Source organism: Hetaerina americana, unplaced genomic scaffold (genome assembly GCF_022747635.1).
Source record: "Hetaerina americana unplaced genomic scaffold, ioHetAmer1.1.p SCAF_3, whole genome shotgun sequence".
Lineage (NCBI taxonomy): Eukaryota > Metazoa > Arthropoda > Insecta > Odonata > Calopterygidae > Hetaerina > Hetaerina americana.
The window spans coordinates 92067284-92088081 of NW_027286874.1; the positions used below are offsets into that span (position 1 = coordinate 92067284).

The window sequence follows — 20798 nt, forward strand, 5'->3', positions numbered from 1 at the left end:
TCACACATTAGGGTAGGGGAGCCAGTTCCTTTCCCTGTGCCGATTATGGTTTTCCAGGACGACCTGGTAACCGAGCTAGCTTGGGTGGAGCTGAAGGTGCCCAGAGTGCCTTACCCGGGAATCGAACCGGGAACCCTCCGGTCAGCAGTCCAAAAGCAGTCTACCCACTGGACTACTGCGACCCATATATATATATATGTATATATATTCATATGCATATCCTCAAAACGAACACTCTTCAGCGACGACAAATGTATAAAACTTTGGTTCAAACATTTTAGATAAATGTTTTGATCTAAGTTTATATATATTTATTTATCTAAACTTCGAAAATCAATTAAATCGATTATTTCTCTTACTACATTTTAAACGAACGTGAGTAAACTGTCCCAAAGCAATTTGTATCGGAGTGCGAATGAATTCATTATTTGATGACGAACTCAAAATTTAAAATCTCCAGACAATCGTATCTGTAAAATGTATTTATTTTTATAGTTCATGTATTTACTTTGCGTTTCTGTAAATAGTTCAATGCAACGATTTCTACGGGTCTTGACAATTTTGAACAACAAAGCCTTGCTGCTATTAATATAAGAAAAACAATATTCCGCTAATAGTTTTCCATGTTAATTCGATTGAGGAGACCATCCTCACTCGACTATTATTACAGCTAAATATTATGTAGGGTAAGTGAGTGTAATAGAATTAATGTATATCTGGATTCTCTCCAATGTGCAAGTATATTTTATTTAGCATATTTTGTTCTCATTTCGTGACCCGCGCTTTCCGTTCCTTTTCTACAGATACAGAAATATTCCGTTCCTGATGTTCTTCCGTGTCGATTTGTCCCATGACAACATTGGTCTAAATTGTCCAAGTGGTCTGTTGGACCGAAAAGACCGGCATGAATGTGACACGGAAGAGTTAGTGTTTGAATTGCTTTATTTTAATTCGAGGCTAATATGTATTTCTTTGCTAAGTTTTCATGAGAATCTTTTTTATACAGACTATAGAGAGCTCCTGCCTGAAATTCAAGAGGCAATCCGGACATCTTCCTTTATGAGTATTGATGGAGAATTTACTGGATTATTAGATAATAATGTTGTTAATGCGTTTGACTATCCAAGGGAATATTATTCAAAAGTCAGAAATGGTGGAAAGGACTTTTTACTCATTCAATTTGGACTGTGTACCTTTCATTTTGACAGTGTGGCCCAAAGGCAAGTGTTAATAAGTAGACGTTATTAAGCTAATTTACTAGCCTACCTGAATTGCACAACGTATTAAGTGAACTATGTCTTTCAGGTATACTCACAAAGCATTCAACTTTTATGTCTACCCTTACACCAATGGCAGAAGAAGTCTAGATACCAGTTTTTTATGTCAAAGTTCATGTATGGAGTTTTTAGCGGAGCAAGGATTTGACTTTAATAAGTTATTCAGAGAAGGTAAATCATCTGTAACAAATGACACACTACAGATCCATCTATAAGCCATAGAATTTGTGCGCGATGTTTTTTTTATTTTTACAGGAATTCCTTATATGAATTTTGTGGGTGAGCAAAAGCTTAAAGAAGAATTTAAAAACCAGCAGAAAACCCGCGAGCTCAGGCAAGCTGAGAATTCTAATGCCAATAGTAATAATGGAGGTATACCTGTTCCAGAGAAGTATGTAGTATACCTAAAGGAGATATGGTAAATTATAATTTTAACTTTGTAAGAATCTAAGTACAGACACTTTTCATTGCTTATTCATTATCTAGTTCCCCCTTTAGGGCAGTCACAAATTCGCTATTATTTTGAAACTCGATGTTTACCCGTCGGTTTTTTGTCTCCCTGTGGTGCCTTGTGTGTGGAAAGTGATTTTTGTAGGAATAGAATGTGACCTCAAAATGTTCCAAGGTGGAATCCCAGAATGTGCCAAAAGAAGTGAACACTAACGCCTTTCAGCGAGAAGTATGTTGTAGAATGGCTGTAGGAATGTTTACTGTCAATCTTAGCATATTTCCTGCTACACATTCGTCACTCAAGTGATTTCCTTACCTGTCACATTTGATGAGACCATTTCAGTTTTGAATTGTGGAGTGTTTTTTTCAAGTGAAGCATATAGAAGTAATTGGGAACTTATATTATGACTTACAGCTGAAAATTTGGAGCATATCAATAAACTACATCGCAACCTATGAACGAAACTTAAGGAAAAGTAAATCTGAAAAGGACAAGAAAGCCATGGATTATAGATGAGTTGATTAGAAAAATAGATGATAGAAGGAAATGGAAGAATTTAAATACAGAGTCAGGTAGAAGAAAGCACAAAGAGTTGAATAGTAAACTGAGGCAGGATACTTATCGGGTGAATAAAGCATGGTGGAAGAAGCAGTTTGAGGCCATGGAAGTTAACAAAGGAAGAGTGGTGTGCCCTACAGAAAGATAAAAGCGCTGTCGTGAAGTAAGAATGGAAAATCCGTGCAAATAATCAAAGTAAAGAGAGGAAAATTATTAATTGAACCAGGTAAGATTTAAGGGAGATGGAAAGAATATGCATGTATAGAGGAACAAGTGGCAAAATATTGTGGCATGGACATTAAGCCAGCGAGCTTAGAAAAAGAAAGAGTGTATGGCATAGATGAGACAAACTTAGGTCCAGGCTTACTTGATGGTGAGATAGAAAGGGCATTTAGGGGATAGGCCTTATTTGATTTTAGTTCCCTAAATGTCCTTTCTATCCTGCCATCAAGTAAGCCTGGACCTAAGTTATCCTTTGCTATGTCATATTTTCTTTCTGTGTTAGCTAGTCCATTCCTCCACCTAACCCATAAACATTACATTGAAGACAATTAAAAACATCCAATCCCTTGGTGAAGGAAAACCCAACTAGGCAGGAATTGAACCTGCAACCTCTAGGTTGGCAGGCAAGACTGTTACCCCCAGCTCTGGGGCCATCAAGGTATAGAAAGTGAAGATGCATACATGATGCCATAGCAGTAATGAGATCACTAATAGAGATGAACAGAGACTACAATCAAATGTATTAGTTTATTTTGTTGATTTTAAAAAGTGGTTTAATAGAGGGAATTGGGTTGAATTAATAAATGTATTGCAGGAAATAAGAGTGGATTGGAGGAATAGGTGACTTATCCACAACCTCTGCATGTTCAGGTCTACTCTTCGGGTGCAAGTGGCAAGTTGGAATGGGCAGTGTTAGGGAGAGAAGTTATTTAGGGTTATCGGTTATCGGGAAGAACTGGAGATGGGAATGAAAACCTGTGGGGAATTCATGAAATTAATTAGGTTTGCCGGTGAAAGCTGTAATCAGCCAAGGGGTTTCAACAATTGGGAGTGCATTAGAAATTGAGTACAATCAGTGCTGGTAAAACAAAGGTGGTGAGGTTTTTCAGGAGTAAAGCTAAGTTAAATGCTAAAATAGTAGGGAAAAACAAGTGTAGGTGGAACTGCTTACCTATCATGGAAGTGATACCATTAATAATAGTTAATAATGAAATAATCACCTACAGTATTGTCCTCAAAGGTTAATATGATAAGTTAGAATAGATTCCATCTTACCCTAAAATTTAAAGAATGTGAAATTCAGAAACACAGAATTACTTCATTAATATAATTCTATGTTATGGTGATGAGGGGTTTTTTCTATTCTCTTTGTGGATTTTAAAAGTTTTTGAATCATCATGGTTTCAAAATGCTCTCAAGCCCTACAATTGCTATTAAGTAGTTGAAGAATATGATAATGATTTTTGGCCCGTTGTTTGATATTATCTGCTCCTCAGGCATACAAATATGAACTCCATCAATAAAATTCTGAAGTTAAAATGTCTAATGTATGCGTAATATTCCATGGATCATGGATGAGATGATTACCAAGATGGATGAGAGAAGAAAATATAAGAATGTAAACACAGAGTTAGGCAAAATGAAGTACAAAGAGTTAAATAATAAATTGACATGGGCAACAAATAAAGCCAAAGAAGCATGGTGGAAGACGCAGTGCAAGGACATGGAAAGTTTGCTGAAGGGTAAAATTGGGGCACTATACAGCAAGGTTAAATCATTATTGGGAAGTAAGAAGGGAAGATCTGTGACATCAGTTAGAGATAGGTTGGGTAAGATAATTGTTGATGTAGAAAAGGTCCAAGAGAGATGGAAGGAATATGTAGAAGAACTGTATGATAAAGAAATTAGGCCAACAAGGTTAGACTTAGAAAAGGAACATAATGTAGAGGAAGATAGCTTAGGTCCAGACATACTCGAAGATGAGATAGAAAGGGCATTAAGGGAGGTGAAACTAAGTAAGGCTGTGGGGGTGGACAACATTCCTGCAGAACTACTGAAATGTTTAGGAAAATGTGGGAGAAAGAGGTTATATGGACTGATTCATAGTATCTATGAGGAAGGAATCTGGCCGAAAGACTGTGAGATCAGTGATAGTTCCTATTCCAAAAAAGGTAAAGGCTACATCATGTGAGGACTACAGAATAATAAGTTTGATATCCCCCGCAGCTATAGTTGTTCTCAGGATCATCAACTAAAGGATAGATAGTAGGACAAATGATCACTTAGGGGATGACCAGTTTGGGTTTAGGAAGGGTAGAGGTATGTGTGATGCCATTGCAGTAATGAGATCACTAATCGAGAGGAATATAGAATACAATCAGGATGTATTTCCTGTTTCGTAGATTTTCCTGAAAATGTTATAGTGTAAGGAGACCTAGATTGTAGTAAAAATATTCTATATGGAAAAACAAAGTGTCTTTATTAAATGAAGATCACAATGTATCTTTCCACTGTTCTTTATTTACGTACAACTAGTTTCAATGCTTAAGCGTCATCCTGTACCTGGTTATGTCGCTTAAGCATTGAAACTAGTTGTACTTAAAGAAAGAACAGTGGAAAGATGCATTGTGTTCTTCATTTAATAAACATGAACTTCCGCAAAGTTGAGCCGGGAACAATTGCAAAGTGTCTTCTTTTATCATGAAGGATTTCCACCTTGTTACGCCTGAAAATATGTTATTACCTCAGGAAATGGTCAGTTTAGGTTCAGGAAGGGAAGAGGTATGCTTGATGTCATTGCAGTAATGAGATCACTAATCAAGAGGAATAAAGTATACAATCAGGAGGTATTTGCCTGTTTCGTAGATTTCGAAAAAGCTTTTGATAGAGTGAATTGGAAAAAACTAATGAGCATATTACAGAAAATAGGAATAGATTGGAGGGACAGGAGACTAATCCGCAACCTGTACATGTCTCAGACTGCTCAGGTGCGAGTGGGGAATGGAGGGTCTGGATGGGCAGTGTTAGGAAGAGGTGGAAGGCAGGGTCGTCCATTGTCACCGTTGCTGTTCAACCTGTATGCAGAGGAAATGATTAAAGAGGCATGGGAAGGACTGGAGGTAGGAATGAAAGTGGGCGGGGAATTCGTAAAATCAGTTAGGTTTGCTGATGACCAAGCTTTAGTTTGTCAGTCAGCTAAGGGGTTGCGAGCATTGCTGAGTGAATTGGAAATTCAGTGCTACAGATATGGGATGAGAATCAATATTAATAAAAACAAAGGTTATGCGATTTTCTAGAAAGAAAAAGGCTAAGCTTAACATTAAAATAGGAGGGCAAAAACTAGAGCAGGTAGAACAGTTTACGTATCTCGGAAGTGTTTTGGACCAACACGGTCAAAGTAGTAGGGATGTAAGGAGAAGAATTGCGCTAGGTAAAGAGGCTTTCACAAGGAGGAGGGAGTTGATGACCGGGACGTTGAGTAAGTATGTTAAGAAAAGACTTGTGAAAACTTTGATATGGAGCGTAGCTATGTACGGCGTGGAAACGTGGTCATTGAAGCAGGAGGATAGACTTAGACTGGAGGCTTTTGAAATGTGGGTGTGAAGGAGAATGGAGAAGGTGAAATGGACCGAAGAAAAACAATTGAGGAAGTACTTGGTGTGTTGGGTGAAGAGAGTGGTTTGTTGGGAGAAATCCTATGGAGGCAGGAAAAGTGGATGAAGGGGAATTGACTGGCAGTGAGATGTTGAAGACTGTAATAGAGGGGAGAATGTTAGGCAAACGAGGAAAGGGAAGGAGCAGGCTAGGGATGTTGGATGGGATGAAGGGAGGAAGAAAGTACTCAGAGATGAAGAGGGACCTGATGTAGAGTTGGGTGCTGGATTGTGATTTGTTAGGAGTCCCAAAATATTTATTTGGTAGTTGTTTCCATCTAAAAACGTACTTTAACCAGTAGATTACCTTATAATAATAATAATGCGTAATATTGTCATACGTCCGTCGGGGAATTGACTGGCAGTGGGATGTTGAAGACTGTAATAGAGGGGAGAATGTTAGGCAAACGAGGAAAGGGAAGGAGCAGGCTAGGGATGTTGGACGGGATGAAGGGAGGAAGAAAGTACTCAGAGATGAAGAGGGACCTGATGTAGAGTTGGGTGCTGGATTGTGATTTGTTAGGAGTCCCAAAATATTTATTTGGTAGTTGTTTCCATCTAAAAACCTACTTTAACCAGTAGATTACCTTATAATAATAATGCGTAATATTGTCATACGTCTGCCGCTTGTCTTCTTCAGGATATAACACATAGCTCTGGTTTTTGCTTTTTAATTTATCCAACCATTAGCAGCTTTGGCCTAATGCCATTATTATGCACTCTTGTGTCCTCCAAGTCATTGATTCTGTACTTGTTTTATCCTCCGTTGTTTTCAATTCAGTGTTGTCACAAAGATAATTCTTGGCTATGAAAGGAGACACTTTCTTGGTGACACTCATTTGAATAATTTTGTTAAAATAATTTATTTTATTTAAATTATTTGAGTTACTAAATCTAGAATAAGATATATTGTGTTCTGTTCCATAATGATTATTGCTAAATGAAATGGGATGGCATTGGATCTATTTATACCTTTGTTACCAATGCCTGACAACCTACAAAAACTTGAACCCTGTCTGATTTCTTGTTGCAAATTGATATTGTCCCTTCATGTTCCTACATCACCCAACAGTCAAGGACTGACATTGAAATGCATCAATGTGTGCCAAAAGGATACACAGCAAAAATAAACACAAATAAGAATGATTACATGAAGGATCTTTAGTTTTCCCAGGATATTTTGGAATAAGATTCACACATGACAAGAAAGCCATTATGGCATTATGGAAGCTGGCTGCTGAATGCCTGAATTCTTGATGGAAGACTTGTAAAGATTCACTTGCAATGATGTACTATTGTGTGTGTGAAGAGCAAGATGGCAAGGAGCGGGACAATCATACACATTCCAAATTTTCGGTGGCATAACCACCTTCCTCTGAGGAAAGAAGGGACTTGGGGGAGGACGCTGGATGGAACGGGAAGGTGGGGAGGAGTTGGAAGGGAAAGATTAGGAAGAGTGGGATTGATATGGAAGGTTTTGGGATTGGAGGGGGAATGAAAATATCTGAAGGTTTGGATAGTAAATGCCTGATATTAATACCTGGTTCATTCCAGGAATCAAGGAGCTATATTAACGCCTGCTTTATTGTTTTGAGTTAGAGTGTAGGGTCAGGGGGTGGGAGGGATGCTAGAATAGAGACACTAGAGTATTTATCAAAGGGAGTGTTAATATTTGTAGGCATGCTTTGGGATTGGGGATAACAAACAGGGAAGAATTCGTGCATGAGGCACAGTGGTTATTAATCCTAATATTTGGGGATGTGGTACACTGTCTAATATAGAAGCCAGGGTATAGTTGGCACCTATATATGGATGAGGATTCTGGAGGATATAGAAATAAAAAATATATGTATGCATGTATGTATTAATTTATTTGTATTTTTTCATGGCCAAACTGAGGACTAAGACTACAGTTCTAATCAAAAGTAATTAGGAAAAGTTTTTATTCGCAATCTTAACAAAGAGTTCACTAAAGTTTGTGAAACTTTTCTATTATTAAATAGAAGAACATTTTAAAAGTAAAACTAAAGCCTATTTTTACTAGTTGCAAAAAATATAAAATGAAACATGATATGCAAAGGCTTAATTATTCGGGAGCACTTAATTCATGGGAACATTTCATCTCTGGATGATATGCACTAAGTGCTGACCGTTATGCCTCTTGGTAGATTCAATTCATTAATATGCTTGTAATCATCTAAGTGTACGTACAAAATAATTGCTCTTTTTAAATGTTTATGTCACTGGAAACACTCTACTTCTTGTAACAACTCATTGCAAATGAATGCATATGGAGAATTAATGATGATCTCTCTATAAAGTCTATTTATTTTCTTCTATTCACTGAAGAATTTTTGAAAATTTTTTAGAATGGCCCAAGTTTGAAATATTTTTGTATCTATTGCCTTAAGGAAGAAATGAAAGAAGTATTAAGTATAAATTCATTGATCAATAGTGTTTTTCATTTGGAGGAAATATGAAAGTAAATTTCTCTGAGCACCATCCAAAATCTCCTTCATATCTGCTTCATAGAATCCAGAATGGGTAGTAAAAGATGCATAGGGAACTACACAGAAAAGTTTTCTTTAGCCTTAATTAATATTCAAACGTAAAATAATTGATTTTTCTAGGAAACAATTTTCTCAGAGTGCACTTGAATGTTTCAAATAAAACATCTTTGCAGTTATGTAAGAAGCATACAACTTGGAATTTTGTTTCTGCCATTGAATAAGTCATCATATTGTTCTTATCTAAAACCAAGGTTAAGTAATGCTAAAAAAATTGTTCAGATACCATTGACTGGTATTGTAAATATGTAATCCATAATCTCAACAAAATAGTCTACTCCCAAATGCAATTAAATTGACCATAGTATGTAATATTCCGTTTCCCTTAATGTACTCGTATGTGTATGATTCCATTAGTATTATCTCTTTCTGATCGGTTTTCTTTTATTTTTTAATAATAAAAGTCTACCATTAAATGCATTGCAGTGAAAAAGTTCACGAGTTCATCAAGGGTCCTGAAAAGAGATTAGAATTGGGAGAAAAAACCAATGGATTTGTGAGGAAACTAATATTTGAAACTCTTCAGAAGAACTTTAATGAGGATGGGCTCTTTTTGGAGAGTGGTATCAAGGAAGGGGGCGGGAGGTGTGACCGTGTTGTAATATTAACTAAAGAAAAGGGAAACCGGGAAGAGGTTCTGAAACGACGTGAGGAAGAGTGGCGAAAGGCAATGATGGATGAGTTAGATTTGGCTGTGGGCTTCTCAACTGTCATACGTGCAATTACTGAATCGGTGAGTCAAATTTACTTTGTTTGAATATTATAATGTAAGGTGGCTTGCAAATTAAATATTTGCTTTCATAGTAAAAATATCTGAAGTACACTAGCAAGTGAATTCTCAGACTGCATTTTTGCAAATGATTTATAACCAATGATCGAATAATGCATTAAATGTACTGGGAAGCTGATTATTAGCTTATCCTCCCCATTATAATTAAAAGTCGATATTTTTGGTAACACTTCTTAAAAAGACTTCAGTTCCAGGTGGTTCTTGTACTCCCCTTTTTCCGTGAAGCTCTGGTAAATGTGGGTCTTAGCTAACTCTGCTGAATTATGACTTGAGTTAAAATTCCCCTCAGTTTTCATGACTACCCTGAAAGAAAAAGAAGTAATTATTATTAATTTACAATGAGAATACCCAAAAACAGTAATATTAAAGCTTTTAGACGGCAAAGAGCTGCAATGCCTGTGACACAGCCTGAAGGTGATATAAAGGCTGACTTTTGTAACTCTTGATGCTGCATTCAAATTTTATTTCAGAGTATTTTATTGTTATATTCAGAAGACCAGGATGTGCGTTTTATGTACCATAATCATTAGATGTATGTAAATGTGTATACACATGATATTTAAGACTGTCCCAATCACATGACAACAACTCGTCAGGGCACACATAATCTGCAGCCCCTTTAGGATATTGATATGACACTGATGCAGTTGAGTTGAGATGCGCCCAGTTGTTCAATGTAAAGGCATTTATTTTGATATTTTAAGAAAATCTTGAATAATGAAGGTTTCTTATTGGAAATCTGGAAATGGGATATATCATCATTGTGCACTTGGTGGATGTTTGTTGAGTTTTAAGTTGCAGTTTACTTTTTGTGTCTGCCATGAGAGGATTGGGGGAATAAAAATATGGCTTGACTGATGGTAATTTGTGCATTTACTCCCAATATCAATTTTCAAAACTGTTTAATACTTATTTTGAAATGAATAACATGTGTTTCTAGGAATGGAAATATTTAACATGAGGTTTACTTTTTTTCAGAATAAGTTAGTTGTTGGGCATAATATGCTGTTGGATGTATGTCACAGCCTACACCAATTTTGTGCAGAACTTCCTGAAGATTACAATGAGTTCAAAGACTTAGTTCACCGTGCTTTTCCAAGGTAATATATTACACCAATAAAATAGATCATGCGTGTGCATTTTGGTACATATAAGTGAAAAAATCACATATCTAAGATTGCATAGTTAACAAAGATCAAGGTATGCATGGGAAGCTCTTAATAATTTCATGACAATTAAAAAAATGGATGGTGTTATGTTTGGCTTAACACATTGATACCCTGTGTTTGTTGTCCATCATGCTGAGCACTTGTAGATGATTTGCAATTGAAATTTTCAAAGTGTGTTCCTGGACAGTTAAAATGGTTTTTATTTATTATTTAATCTCATTATTTTACAATGGTAAAATATAAGATGTGTCTTGCAAAAACAAAAAAATGTGTACATACAGTTTGAGCAATGGTTACAATAAAATTACCACATAAGACCTCGACGAAAAATATTCATTTAGGTCATAAAAACAACTCTTGATTAAAAAAGATTCAAACACCTGAGTTGGTATCTTATTTGCCTGCTGGTAAATGATTATAAATTTTAATGCCAGCATAAAGGGGTCCTTTTTGAAACAAAGAAGTGGAACGCTGTTTAATATTCACTTTCTTTCTTTGTCTTGTGGCATAGCAATGCCAGCCTCAGTGGTGGCGGGGTAACGTCCTCGCCTACCAACCCAAAATTCACGGGTTCGATTCCCGCCTATGCGGGTTTCCCTCCATCTAGGGTTTGGTTGTATGTGATTGTCTTCAATATAATGTCTGTAATGTAAGGTTAGGTGGAAGAAGGGACTATTAGTCTCAACCTCGCCCAATTAAGCCGATAAATAAATAACAATGGATACTCCCATTGTTTTGAATAGACATGTTTTCTTGAACATACCTAATACATGTACAAAAATGTTACTTTTTTGATTTCAAATAAGGTCAACCCTCAAAAACAAATTTGCACTTTTCCACAAGTTTACTGATAGTTAAACCTGAAAAGTTGGTACTGCTAACTTTCTTCAGAAGAGAATCTTTTTTGTAAAGATTTACTTCAGGGTTTTTTCTTAAATTTTAAGTATTTTGTTTTTTCTAAATTTATTTATTATACTTATTTATTAAATCTCTTTATCCTACTTAACTCTGTGAGTTTTTGGGTAGCTGCTTTAGCTTCATTTGTTACACAAAGTGTTCTGTTAGCCTCATTTGGGAAACAGTTCTCAAGTACAAATTTAATATTTACTAGCAAGAATTTGTACTTTTTGTGCACACAGTTTAAGTTCTACAAATATACCCAAGTTTTATACACGTTTGATAGTATATCACAGAAATTTTCAATTTTTTCTTTAGTGTACAATCGTTTGTAAACCTTTGGCGTTTCCATAGTTTGAGCAGTCTCTACCACCAGTTGAGCATACTGGTATGATAGAATTAGATTAATTACAGAAACACCAACTTTGTTTGCCAATTTTTCATTAGTAATTATATGATCAATAATTGTTGCTGTGGCTTCGGTATGTTTAGTAGGCAAGCTTATCAAAGATATTCAACCATAGCATGCTAATAGGTGGCTGAGTTTGAGCAAAAATTGCTCTGAATTAACATATCAATGTTAAGATCACCACAGATGATACAGTTTTTGTTCTTTTTTATGATGAATTTTGAAAGCTGATAAAACATTTTGCATTTATTATGGGTTTTGATAATCCCAGACAAGAATTATGAAAAATAGAGTTGCAACTCGAATGACATATAATGGAAACTTGATTTTTCATAATATTCTCGGAGCACATTGTGCATAGAAACTTATCATCTGCTATCTTGAATGGCAATAAGGTTTGACATTGTGCAGGTAAACTTATCATCTGCTATGGCAATATGATTTGACATTTGGAACTAAGAAATATGTCTGCATAAGTGCTAATAGTTAGAAAACTAGGTGGAGGAGTCAAAAGACAGTCTTCCTTATTAATTATTACCTTCCCTATCCTGGCTACTTCATTTACGGGGATACCATTCCCTTCGAGTTTATATTCATTATTTTGTTCAAGTTCTTATAAGATAAAGTTGCTGAGTTGAGAAAATTAATTGGTCTGAAATTTATGGGAGTGGATATTTAGGGTTCTGAAGGAACCATAGTTCCCCTTGTCTCCCTTTGCAGACATTCAAGATGTATATGAAGAAATAGTAAATTTGATAAATAGTCTAAACTTAGGGATGTGAATGTAGGTACAGCTTTCCCATCAAGTTTTGATAATGGTCAATTGCACTATGAAATAGTTTTCCTTTTTGTCAGTTCTTTTCAGTAGGATTGACTGGATACAGCTCTCAATTGAACCCTTGTGTCAGCCACTATCTTACATGCTCATATTTCTGTGTTTACAAGCATTCCATTACCTGCTGCATGTATAAGCATACTTCCTGTTTTTCTTGGTCTTTCCATTTCTTCGACCATTTCTTCCTGTTCATGTGAACTGCTGAAATTTTCTTCACCTACAATTTCCATGTTATACCTCAATGTATGTCTAATGGGTATGTGAACCCCTTTGCATTTTCAGTGTTTCTTAAGGGTTTGTATCTTTGTACATAGTAGAATTTCTCCATCATTAATTTTGTCCAACATTTTGATGTATTTCTTTCTCTTTTGGCAGCATTTTCTGCCGTGCACTCGCGTAATCTTCTTTTCACTGCTGCTACTGCCATTATTGCCTTGTATCCAAAGTGAATTCACTGTTAGTACAAGATATGAAAGAAGAACTTGTTACATATTTATTGATAAATTTCTTATATCTAGACTTTTCTTTTGCCCTGCTGTTTGTGTTATTGTTGCAAAATGCCTTCTTGCATTTCATTCTTAAGACATTTCTAACATTTGTGATTTCACTGTAGGTAAAGGGCACCACAAAAATAGATAAGGGATATGTAGAGCCAATTCCCATTGTGTTACTGTGCATTAATGGTTTAATGCGATTTATTTCCAAAAATTTTCAAATTACTATAATTGCTACTGCATGATAAGTTTTTGCTTAATTTAGGTAACATTTCCAATTGGAACTTTATGGTGAAGTATTTAGTTAGTTAAAAAGAGCATCTGAGTGTGAGGGTAATTATTCCTTTTGCATTAGTGGTAAAAGAGTAAAAATGAAATTAACTTATTATTAAAAAATGCCATAGTTGTTAACCTGAAGGTCGGTTTGACTGGTGAGGGCAGAGCTCACCTAGTACTAAGCCCAATGGTATGTATAATTCACAAATGAGGGTATGGGGGCCATTTCATTTCTTGTGCAGCCTTTGGTTTCCCAGAAAGATCTAGTACCCAAAAATCACCCAGCTTAGGTGAAGCTGAGGGTGCCCTGAGGTGTGCCTGGGAATTGAACCATTGCCCTCTGGTCCAGTAGCCCAAAACTCTACCCCTTGGACTACCATTTCCCCTTTAGTATTAATGGATCATTAAATTTACTAATGGATTATTGAATCCAGGAGGGATTGAGAGGGTGCGGGGGCTAACGTACTGGCTTCTCACCCTGAGGGTGCTGGTTCAAATCCCGGTGGTGTTGAATATTTTTCAGAGGTATCTTGATCCCTACTTGAGGTGCTTTGTGGAGGGCACTTTGAGTGAGTACGCCGTCCGTCGGATGGGACGTTAAACTGCGGACCCCTTAGCGCCTTTCGTAAAGAGTAGGCTAATGCCGATGCCGGGTTTCTCTCCACCCTTCATCCTTTCCTGTCCATCCCCTATGGCGCAAATGACCTTAGCTGTCGGTCGCCTCCCCTAAAAACTACTACTACTTGAATCCAGGACTGGAAAAATGTTCTTAAATCTTGTTTGGTTTGAATTGAATGTATATGTCTTAGGAAGAATAAAATACGCTTGAGGTAAAAAGGTAAAATATTGTATCAAAGGGGGGTATTAGCCACTTGTTCTACAGGCTTTTCCAATCATACTTACTTGTCAAATGTACAATTAAATGTTTGCGTTGTGTTTTCTGTGCCATATTTGGAAAGTTCTCGTTTCACTATCGTTACACAGGCATGCTATTTTGGTTGAAATGCTTTAAAGACCTGATATAAATTTTATCCAAGAAGTGCTAAATTTAGATCTTTCTATGTGAAGTCTTCAAATGACAGTGTCTATCATCTTTGCTTTTTGTGCCATTTCAGTCATAGTGCCAAGTATCTTATTTCAGCATAGTAGAATGGAATTTTAATTTTATTCTATCATCCTGAATTCTGTGTGGGCAATTACTTTTAAAGTACTTACACTGATTTTAATTTGTGCAGAGGTAATAGACATTTGTTTATCACAAGTTGGATTGCGAGAACACAAGTTGGTGTTAAATGGATCTACTTGATGTTCTTCCCTAATAAACCTTAACTGTATAAACTAAGAAGTGAATATATTTGTGTAGTAATTTTATTTGAAGTTATTTTTATGTATATTCATTTAATTTTAAAATTTTTTATTTTTTTTAGGCTGGTGGACACTAAGCTAATGTCAAACATGTATCCCTTTAAAGACAAATTCATGAATACCACTCTAGCACAACTCATGGAACGATTGTCAGAAGAGCCATTTAAGCTTCCTGTAGTTGGTAATGTTGGCATTATTTATACATTTTTGTTTTTTTGGGCAGTAGTGGATCCAGGATGGAGGCATGACTTCCCTAGATGCCTGCCATGATGAAACATTTCTTTTAATTGGTTTCATTAATTTGTATAGAATTAAATATGAATAAATTATCGAGGAATCGAATCCCAGTTATCATCCTGAAATTTGTTCTATATGTGAGGGTAGAGCTCACTTAGTACTCAGCCCAATGGCATGTGAAATTGACTCATCAAGGTAGTGGGGCCAGTTCCTTTCCCTGTGCAGCTCATGGTTTGCTAGAAAGATCTAGTAAATCAGCTTGGGTGAAGCTGAGGGCATCTCCAGGAATTAAACCTGGGCCCTCAAGTTAGTATCTCAGTGCTCACCCACTGGTTAACACATCACCAAGAAATAAAAAAAGCAACTAAATTTTATGTTAACAAAACAGTTCTATTTCAACTCTTACCAGCTTCAATCTTTCTCTTAACTCAGAATTTTGGTTGTGTGCACACTCTATCACTGCCTCCAAGTTGACCCTGGATCCACACCTTGTTTTAAATAAATAATGAGTCTGAATTTTAATTTGCCTCTACTCATCCTCTGAATTTTGTTAATTTTCAGAACCAGTAGAAAATTGTCCTGGATACTCCTGTAAAGATGACATGGCTCATGAGGCTGGCTATGATGCTTTTATCACTGGAGTATGTTTCATTTCTATGGCTAACTATCTTGGTAAGTTCTTATATTTTATGTGTTGTGTGTGTGTTTATATATATATATATATATATATATATATATATATATATATATATATATATATATATATACATATATATATACATATATATATATACATATATATATATATATATATATATATATATATATATATATATATATATGTATATATATGTATATATATATGTATATATATATGTATACATATGTATACATATATATACATATATATACATATATATACATATATATACATATATATATATATATATATATATATATATATATATAACCATACATATACATATATGTATTTATATATATATATATATAAATAAACAGTTTCAGGCTTAACTTTGTGGAATTCCTTAATGATGAGGGTAAAAAATAAGAGAAACTTCACACTTCCATACAAATTTAATGTTCTATGGCTATGGTCATACCTGATGATGATGGGTAGCATCAAAACCATGGTCGTAGAACATTAAAAGTGTGTGGAAGTGTAAAGTTTCTCCTATTTTTTACCCTCACAAAATATGTATTTGCAAGGAATAAAATTAATATTCTTGGAGAAATGTTAAATATAAATTCTTGTAAATTACCACTCTGAATTTTAAAAAATCAGGAAGGCTTCAATTATTTTACTTTAGTCAGGGTGTCAGTGTATTCCATGTGTGGGAAATTCATTAATGATGCCCATCTTTCCACCTCATTCTTGACGAGCAGAGATTCTTGGGGACTATTTTTTAAATGAGCATCCAAAGTATGTTCAACAAGGAGCATTTGACCAGTATTTTATTGAATTTCATTCCTCTCAGTTAGGAGTAAGGTAATGGAAGAAATTCTTCTCTAGTAATGGAAGAATTCTTGAAGAGGGGTGAGCAATATTTTGACATCTTACTCATTGAGATTTAAAATTTCTTTAATTCCAAATGGCGAAAAGGAGAGAGCCACTCCATTACATTCATCTTTATTTCTTGGCTGAAGTCCAACTAAACACCTGTCAACTGAATAACTAAATGAAGAGGGTTTTAGGTTGTACTGATTTTTTATCCAATTATATTAAGTGAAGCAGATATAGCCTTCATAATACTACCTTGAACAAAAAGTTCCCGGAATAACCACCGTGTCGCGCTCCCATCGTTCCGATTTGAGTTATGTTTTTTTTGTTAAATTGGTACATCTGTTGTTGATATTCCCTTTAAATCTTAGTGTCATAACTTGACATTTGCAAAAGTTACGTAGCCAAGAGTACATCTATCTGTGTGTGTTGGCGATTTTTTACAATTTCAGAAATGGATTTAACTTTTTGGAACTTTTTTAATTCTTCCTCTCCGTGTGACCAAATGACAAAAGTGTCGTCGACATATCTTAGCCACAGTGAGGGCCGCTTGTCGCAGGATTCCAGTGCTTTCTTTTCGAAGCTCTCCATGTAGAGGTTGGCCACAACCGGGGAGAGGGGTGAGCCCATCGCAGCTCCTTCCATCTGCTCGTAATGGTCACCATTCCACAGGAAGAAGGAATTGCGGAGGCAATGCTCCACCAATCCTGGAAAGTCCTTAGGGATTCCGCGGGAGGTGAGTTCCTTGATGATATTCAGCGATTCCTCAATAGGGACGCTGGTGAAAAGAAGAATTAAAAAAGTTCCTGAAACATCTGAACTCACAGCATCAAGCCATCCACTTCACTATGGAGGTGGAAAAGGATCATCAACTGCCCTTCTTGGACGTCATGGTGAAGAGAAATACAGGGAATGGGAGGCTTGGACACAGAGTATACAGGAAGCCTACTCACACCGACCGCTACCTTAATGCTGCATCGCACCACCATCCCAGTCAGAAGACCTCACTGGTAGACACACTTGTCAACCGAGCATATAAAATATGTGACTCCGATTCTATTGCCAACGAGAAGAAACACTTGACAAATGCCCTGCAAAGGAATGGATACAGCGCTCATATGATCCAAAAAAGGGCCGAGAAGGAAGAAAAGAAGAGACAAACCACCGCTGTTCCTGACAGAGAGGAAGACTCCAGACCACGTCCGAAGGCTTACGTCACCATCCCCTTCATCGCAGGGACTTCGGAAAGAATCGCGAGGGCTTTAAGGAAACATGATGTGGTGACCAGATTCAACTGCGTCACCAAGATAGCTGACACCCTACCCGGACCCAAGGATGGAATTTCACCGTTAATATCAGAAGGCGTGTACCAAGTGCCATGCTCCTGTGGCAAATGGTACATCGGTGAAACGTGCAGAGCGCTGAAAACACGCATGAGTGAACACCAGAGGGCAACCAAGGCCAAACAGTTTAGAGCATCGGCCATCGCTGAGCACGCCTGGAGTGAACCTGGACACTCTATTCTCTTCGACGACGCTAAAATAATAGCGAAAGAAGGAAAATACTTCCAGAGAATAATCAGAGAGGCCATTGAAATCGTTAAAAGGCCAAAAAATTTTAACAGAGAGGATGGATATCCACTCCACAGTGCGTGGAAACGAATAATTCCGCGCAAATATGAGGACGTTCCCTGATTGGCCAAGAAATTTCCCGGTATTGGCGCCGGATTTTTCCTATATAAGACGGGACAACAAGCTTCTTTTCATCCTTGACCTGAGGACGCCAGCAGGATAGCTGGCGAAACTGTTGTACATTTAAACGACATACGCGGACGCAGCCCGAAAAATGTGGAAATCACCTACTCATCGCTGCGGAAACCTTCGAACGAACAAGTAAAAGAAATGTTGGTCAATAACCGCAAATTAACCATCAGAGAAATAGCGGAGGACTTGAACATTGCCTATGGATCCGCCCAAGACATTGTGGTTAATGATTTGGGTTTCCGTCGTGTAGCAGCAAAGTTGGTGCCAAAAGACCTCAATTTCATGCAAAAAAGAGACCGTGTTGACGTCGCAAAAGACATGATTTGCGAGGCTGAATCCGATCCCACATTCATCAAAAGGATCATTACTGGAGACGAGACGTGGGTTTATGAGTACGACACGCAATCCAGACATCAGGCAAGTGAATGGCGTTCACCAAATGAGCCGAGACCAAAAAAACCACGTCGTTTTCAGTCAAAAAAGAAGGCAATGCTGACGGTTTTCATGGATTACAACGGTGTAGTGCATCATGAATTTTTGCCAGAAGGCCAGACAGTAAACAAAGAGTATTATTTGGGCGTTATGAGACGTTTGCGTGAAGCAATTCGCCGAAAGAGACCAGAAATGTGGGCAGAAAACTCGTGGATTTTGCACCATGATAATGCACCGTCGCACAGTGCTATCATTATTCGTAATTTTTTGACGAAAAATGCAACAAATACAATCCAACAGCCACCGAATTCACCTGATTTGGCTCCCTGTGACTTCTTTCTGTTCAATCGAGTTAAAAAACCATTACGGGGAACGCGTTTTAGCAGCCGAGAGGAAGTAATGGAAAAATCGCAGGAAGCACTGATGGACATACCGAAAACCGACCGTAACTTTTGCAAATGTCAAGTTATGACACTAAGATTTAAAGGGAATATCAACAACAGATGTACCAATTTAACAAAAAAAACAGAACTCAAATCGGAACGATGGGAGCGCCACATGGTGGTTATTCCGGGAACTTTTTGTTCAAGGTAGTACATTATTGCTGTCAAATTTATCAAAATGCAGTATTACATGCTGTGGAAAACTGAGCATATTTTGAATTTAAAACATGCACTTCAGAAATATTCCACTGCAAAGACAAGGGGATGGGCTCAAGGAAAATAAATAAATATAATATTGACCAGTGCCATGTATAATAATTTTGCAGCTAACAATTTCTTCTACAATGTCCTCAATGGGGAAATTCTTCATTAGTAAGTAGTAGTACGACCAAATTTTGTTGGTGCCACTAAAACCCTTCAAATGCACTGGTATAATAGCCGATTTAATATATTACTTTAATTTAATGCAATCATAAAACCACTCTTTAATCATACACTCATCAACTGTTCTCATATTTCCAGCTTTGTTTATATATTTAATCTCTTACAAAATACTCTGCTCTGTAGTATTAAATACTGCTGTATAGTAATTTTCATTTAAATGTTAAAATGTAAAACATCTTACTTCGCATAACAGCAAATAGAGATATTTATGAATAGACATCATTTTTTGACATGAAGAGTATGTATATAGTTTGAACAAAAATTTCTAATTTAATTTTAATTACTATTTTCGGTGCATAATTAACTTCTTTTAAGGATCATATACGGCTACATTAAAAAGTTTAACTAATATTGGCTTCATGATATAATTTATTGTTACTTATTATTGGTTGTTGCGAAGAGAATAGTAACTACTGCTTTGAAACTTCAGAATTGATGTAAATAATTTAACTTGAATGAAAATATTCTGACTTTTGATGTTATTTGCCTTAAAATTAAATCTTATAATGCAAATTGTAAGCAGGCTTAGGTTTTTAAGATAAAATATGTGTTATCAAAGAAGAAGTCTCCTGAGTTATGTTGTAGATCTAAATATTTTAAGAATAACTACCTTTGATTTGACTAGTAAAAAAGCCAATCTTTTTCCCCAGGAGTGTTGGCGAAAGAAGCAAAAAATGGTTCACTGATTGACTTTTCATTATTAAAGCCTTTTGAAAACAAGTGAGTACATATGTAATAATAAATTTGTCAGGATGCCATGCTACCATTTAAGTTATCACTTTGAAAATATATATGTGGTGGCTTGGATTGGTAGGGTTAATGATGAATGAACAAATAATGAACCAAGCCACTAAGTTGTGGAACACAAACTTAATTTATTTTCTGCAAGGTTCTTCACTTCTAGCTATGGAAAAAACAAAATACTAAATGCTTATGTGCAAGGATACCACCTCATTAGATCATTTTTTGAGAAAATATATTGCTGTCATAAACTCTATGGATTTGAGTGAAGTGTTTATCCATAATATTAGAAGGAACAGCACCTTTTCCATAGAATTCTGTGGATAAGTATGTTGTACCTTCCAATGTTATACAAACATTACTCACATTGGGAGTTCTACAGGTAGTATGCAAGTAAATTACTTGAGTGTGGCAGAATAACATTTTTGTTGATTAAATGCCATTAGCTGCTAGCATTGAATTAGAAGGGGAGGGA

At 36.3% G+C, this 20798-nt stretch overlaps 1 protein-coding gene across 2 annotated transcripts in view; it reads left to right on the forward strand.

Annotated features, from left to right (window-relative positions):
- The first annotated feature begins 841 nt into the window (after positions 1-841).
- The window catches only part of LOC139690270 (poly(A)-specific ribonuclease PARN-like), a 31555-nt gene continuing 11598 nt past the window's right edge, over positions 842-20798 (forward strand). For both annotated transcript variants that reach the window (XM_071587617.1, XM_071587618.1), the window contains exons 1-9: positions 842-923; positions 1007-1220; positions 1306-1448; positions 1533-1695; positions 8936-9242; positions 10278-10399; positions 14807-14925; positions 15543-15653; positions 20233-20302. In XM_071587617.1, coding sequence (XP_071443718.1) covers positions 905-923; positions 1007-1220; positions 1306-1448; positions 1533-1695; positions 8936-9242; positions 10278-10399; positions 14807-14925; positions 15543-15653; positions 20233-20302 — 1268 coding nt within the window. In that variant the 5' untranslated portion in view covers positions 842-904. The remainder of the gene's footprint in view (positions 924-1006; positions 1221-1305; positions 1449-1532; positions 1696-8935; positions 9243-10277; positions 10400-14806; positions 14926-15542; positions 15654-20232; positions 20303-20798) is intronic.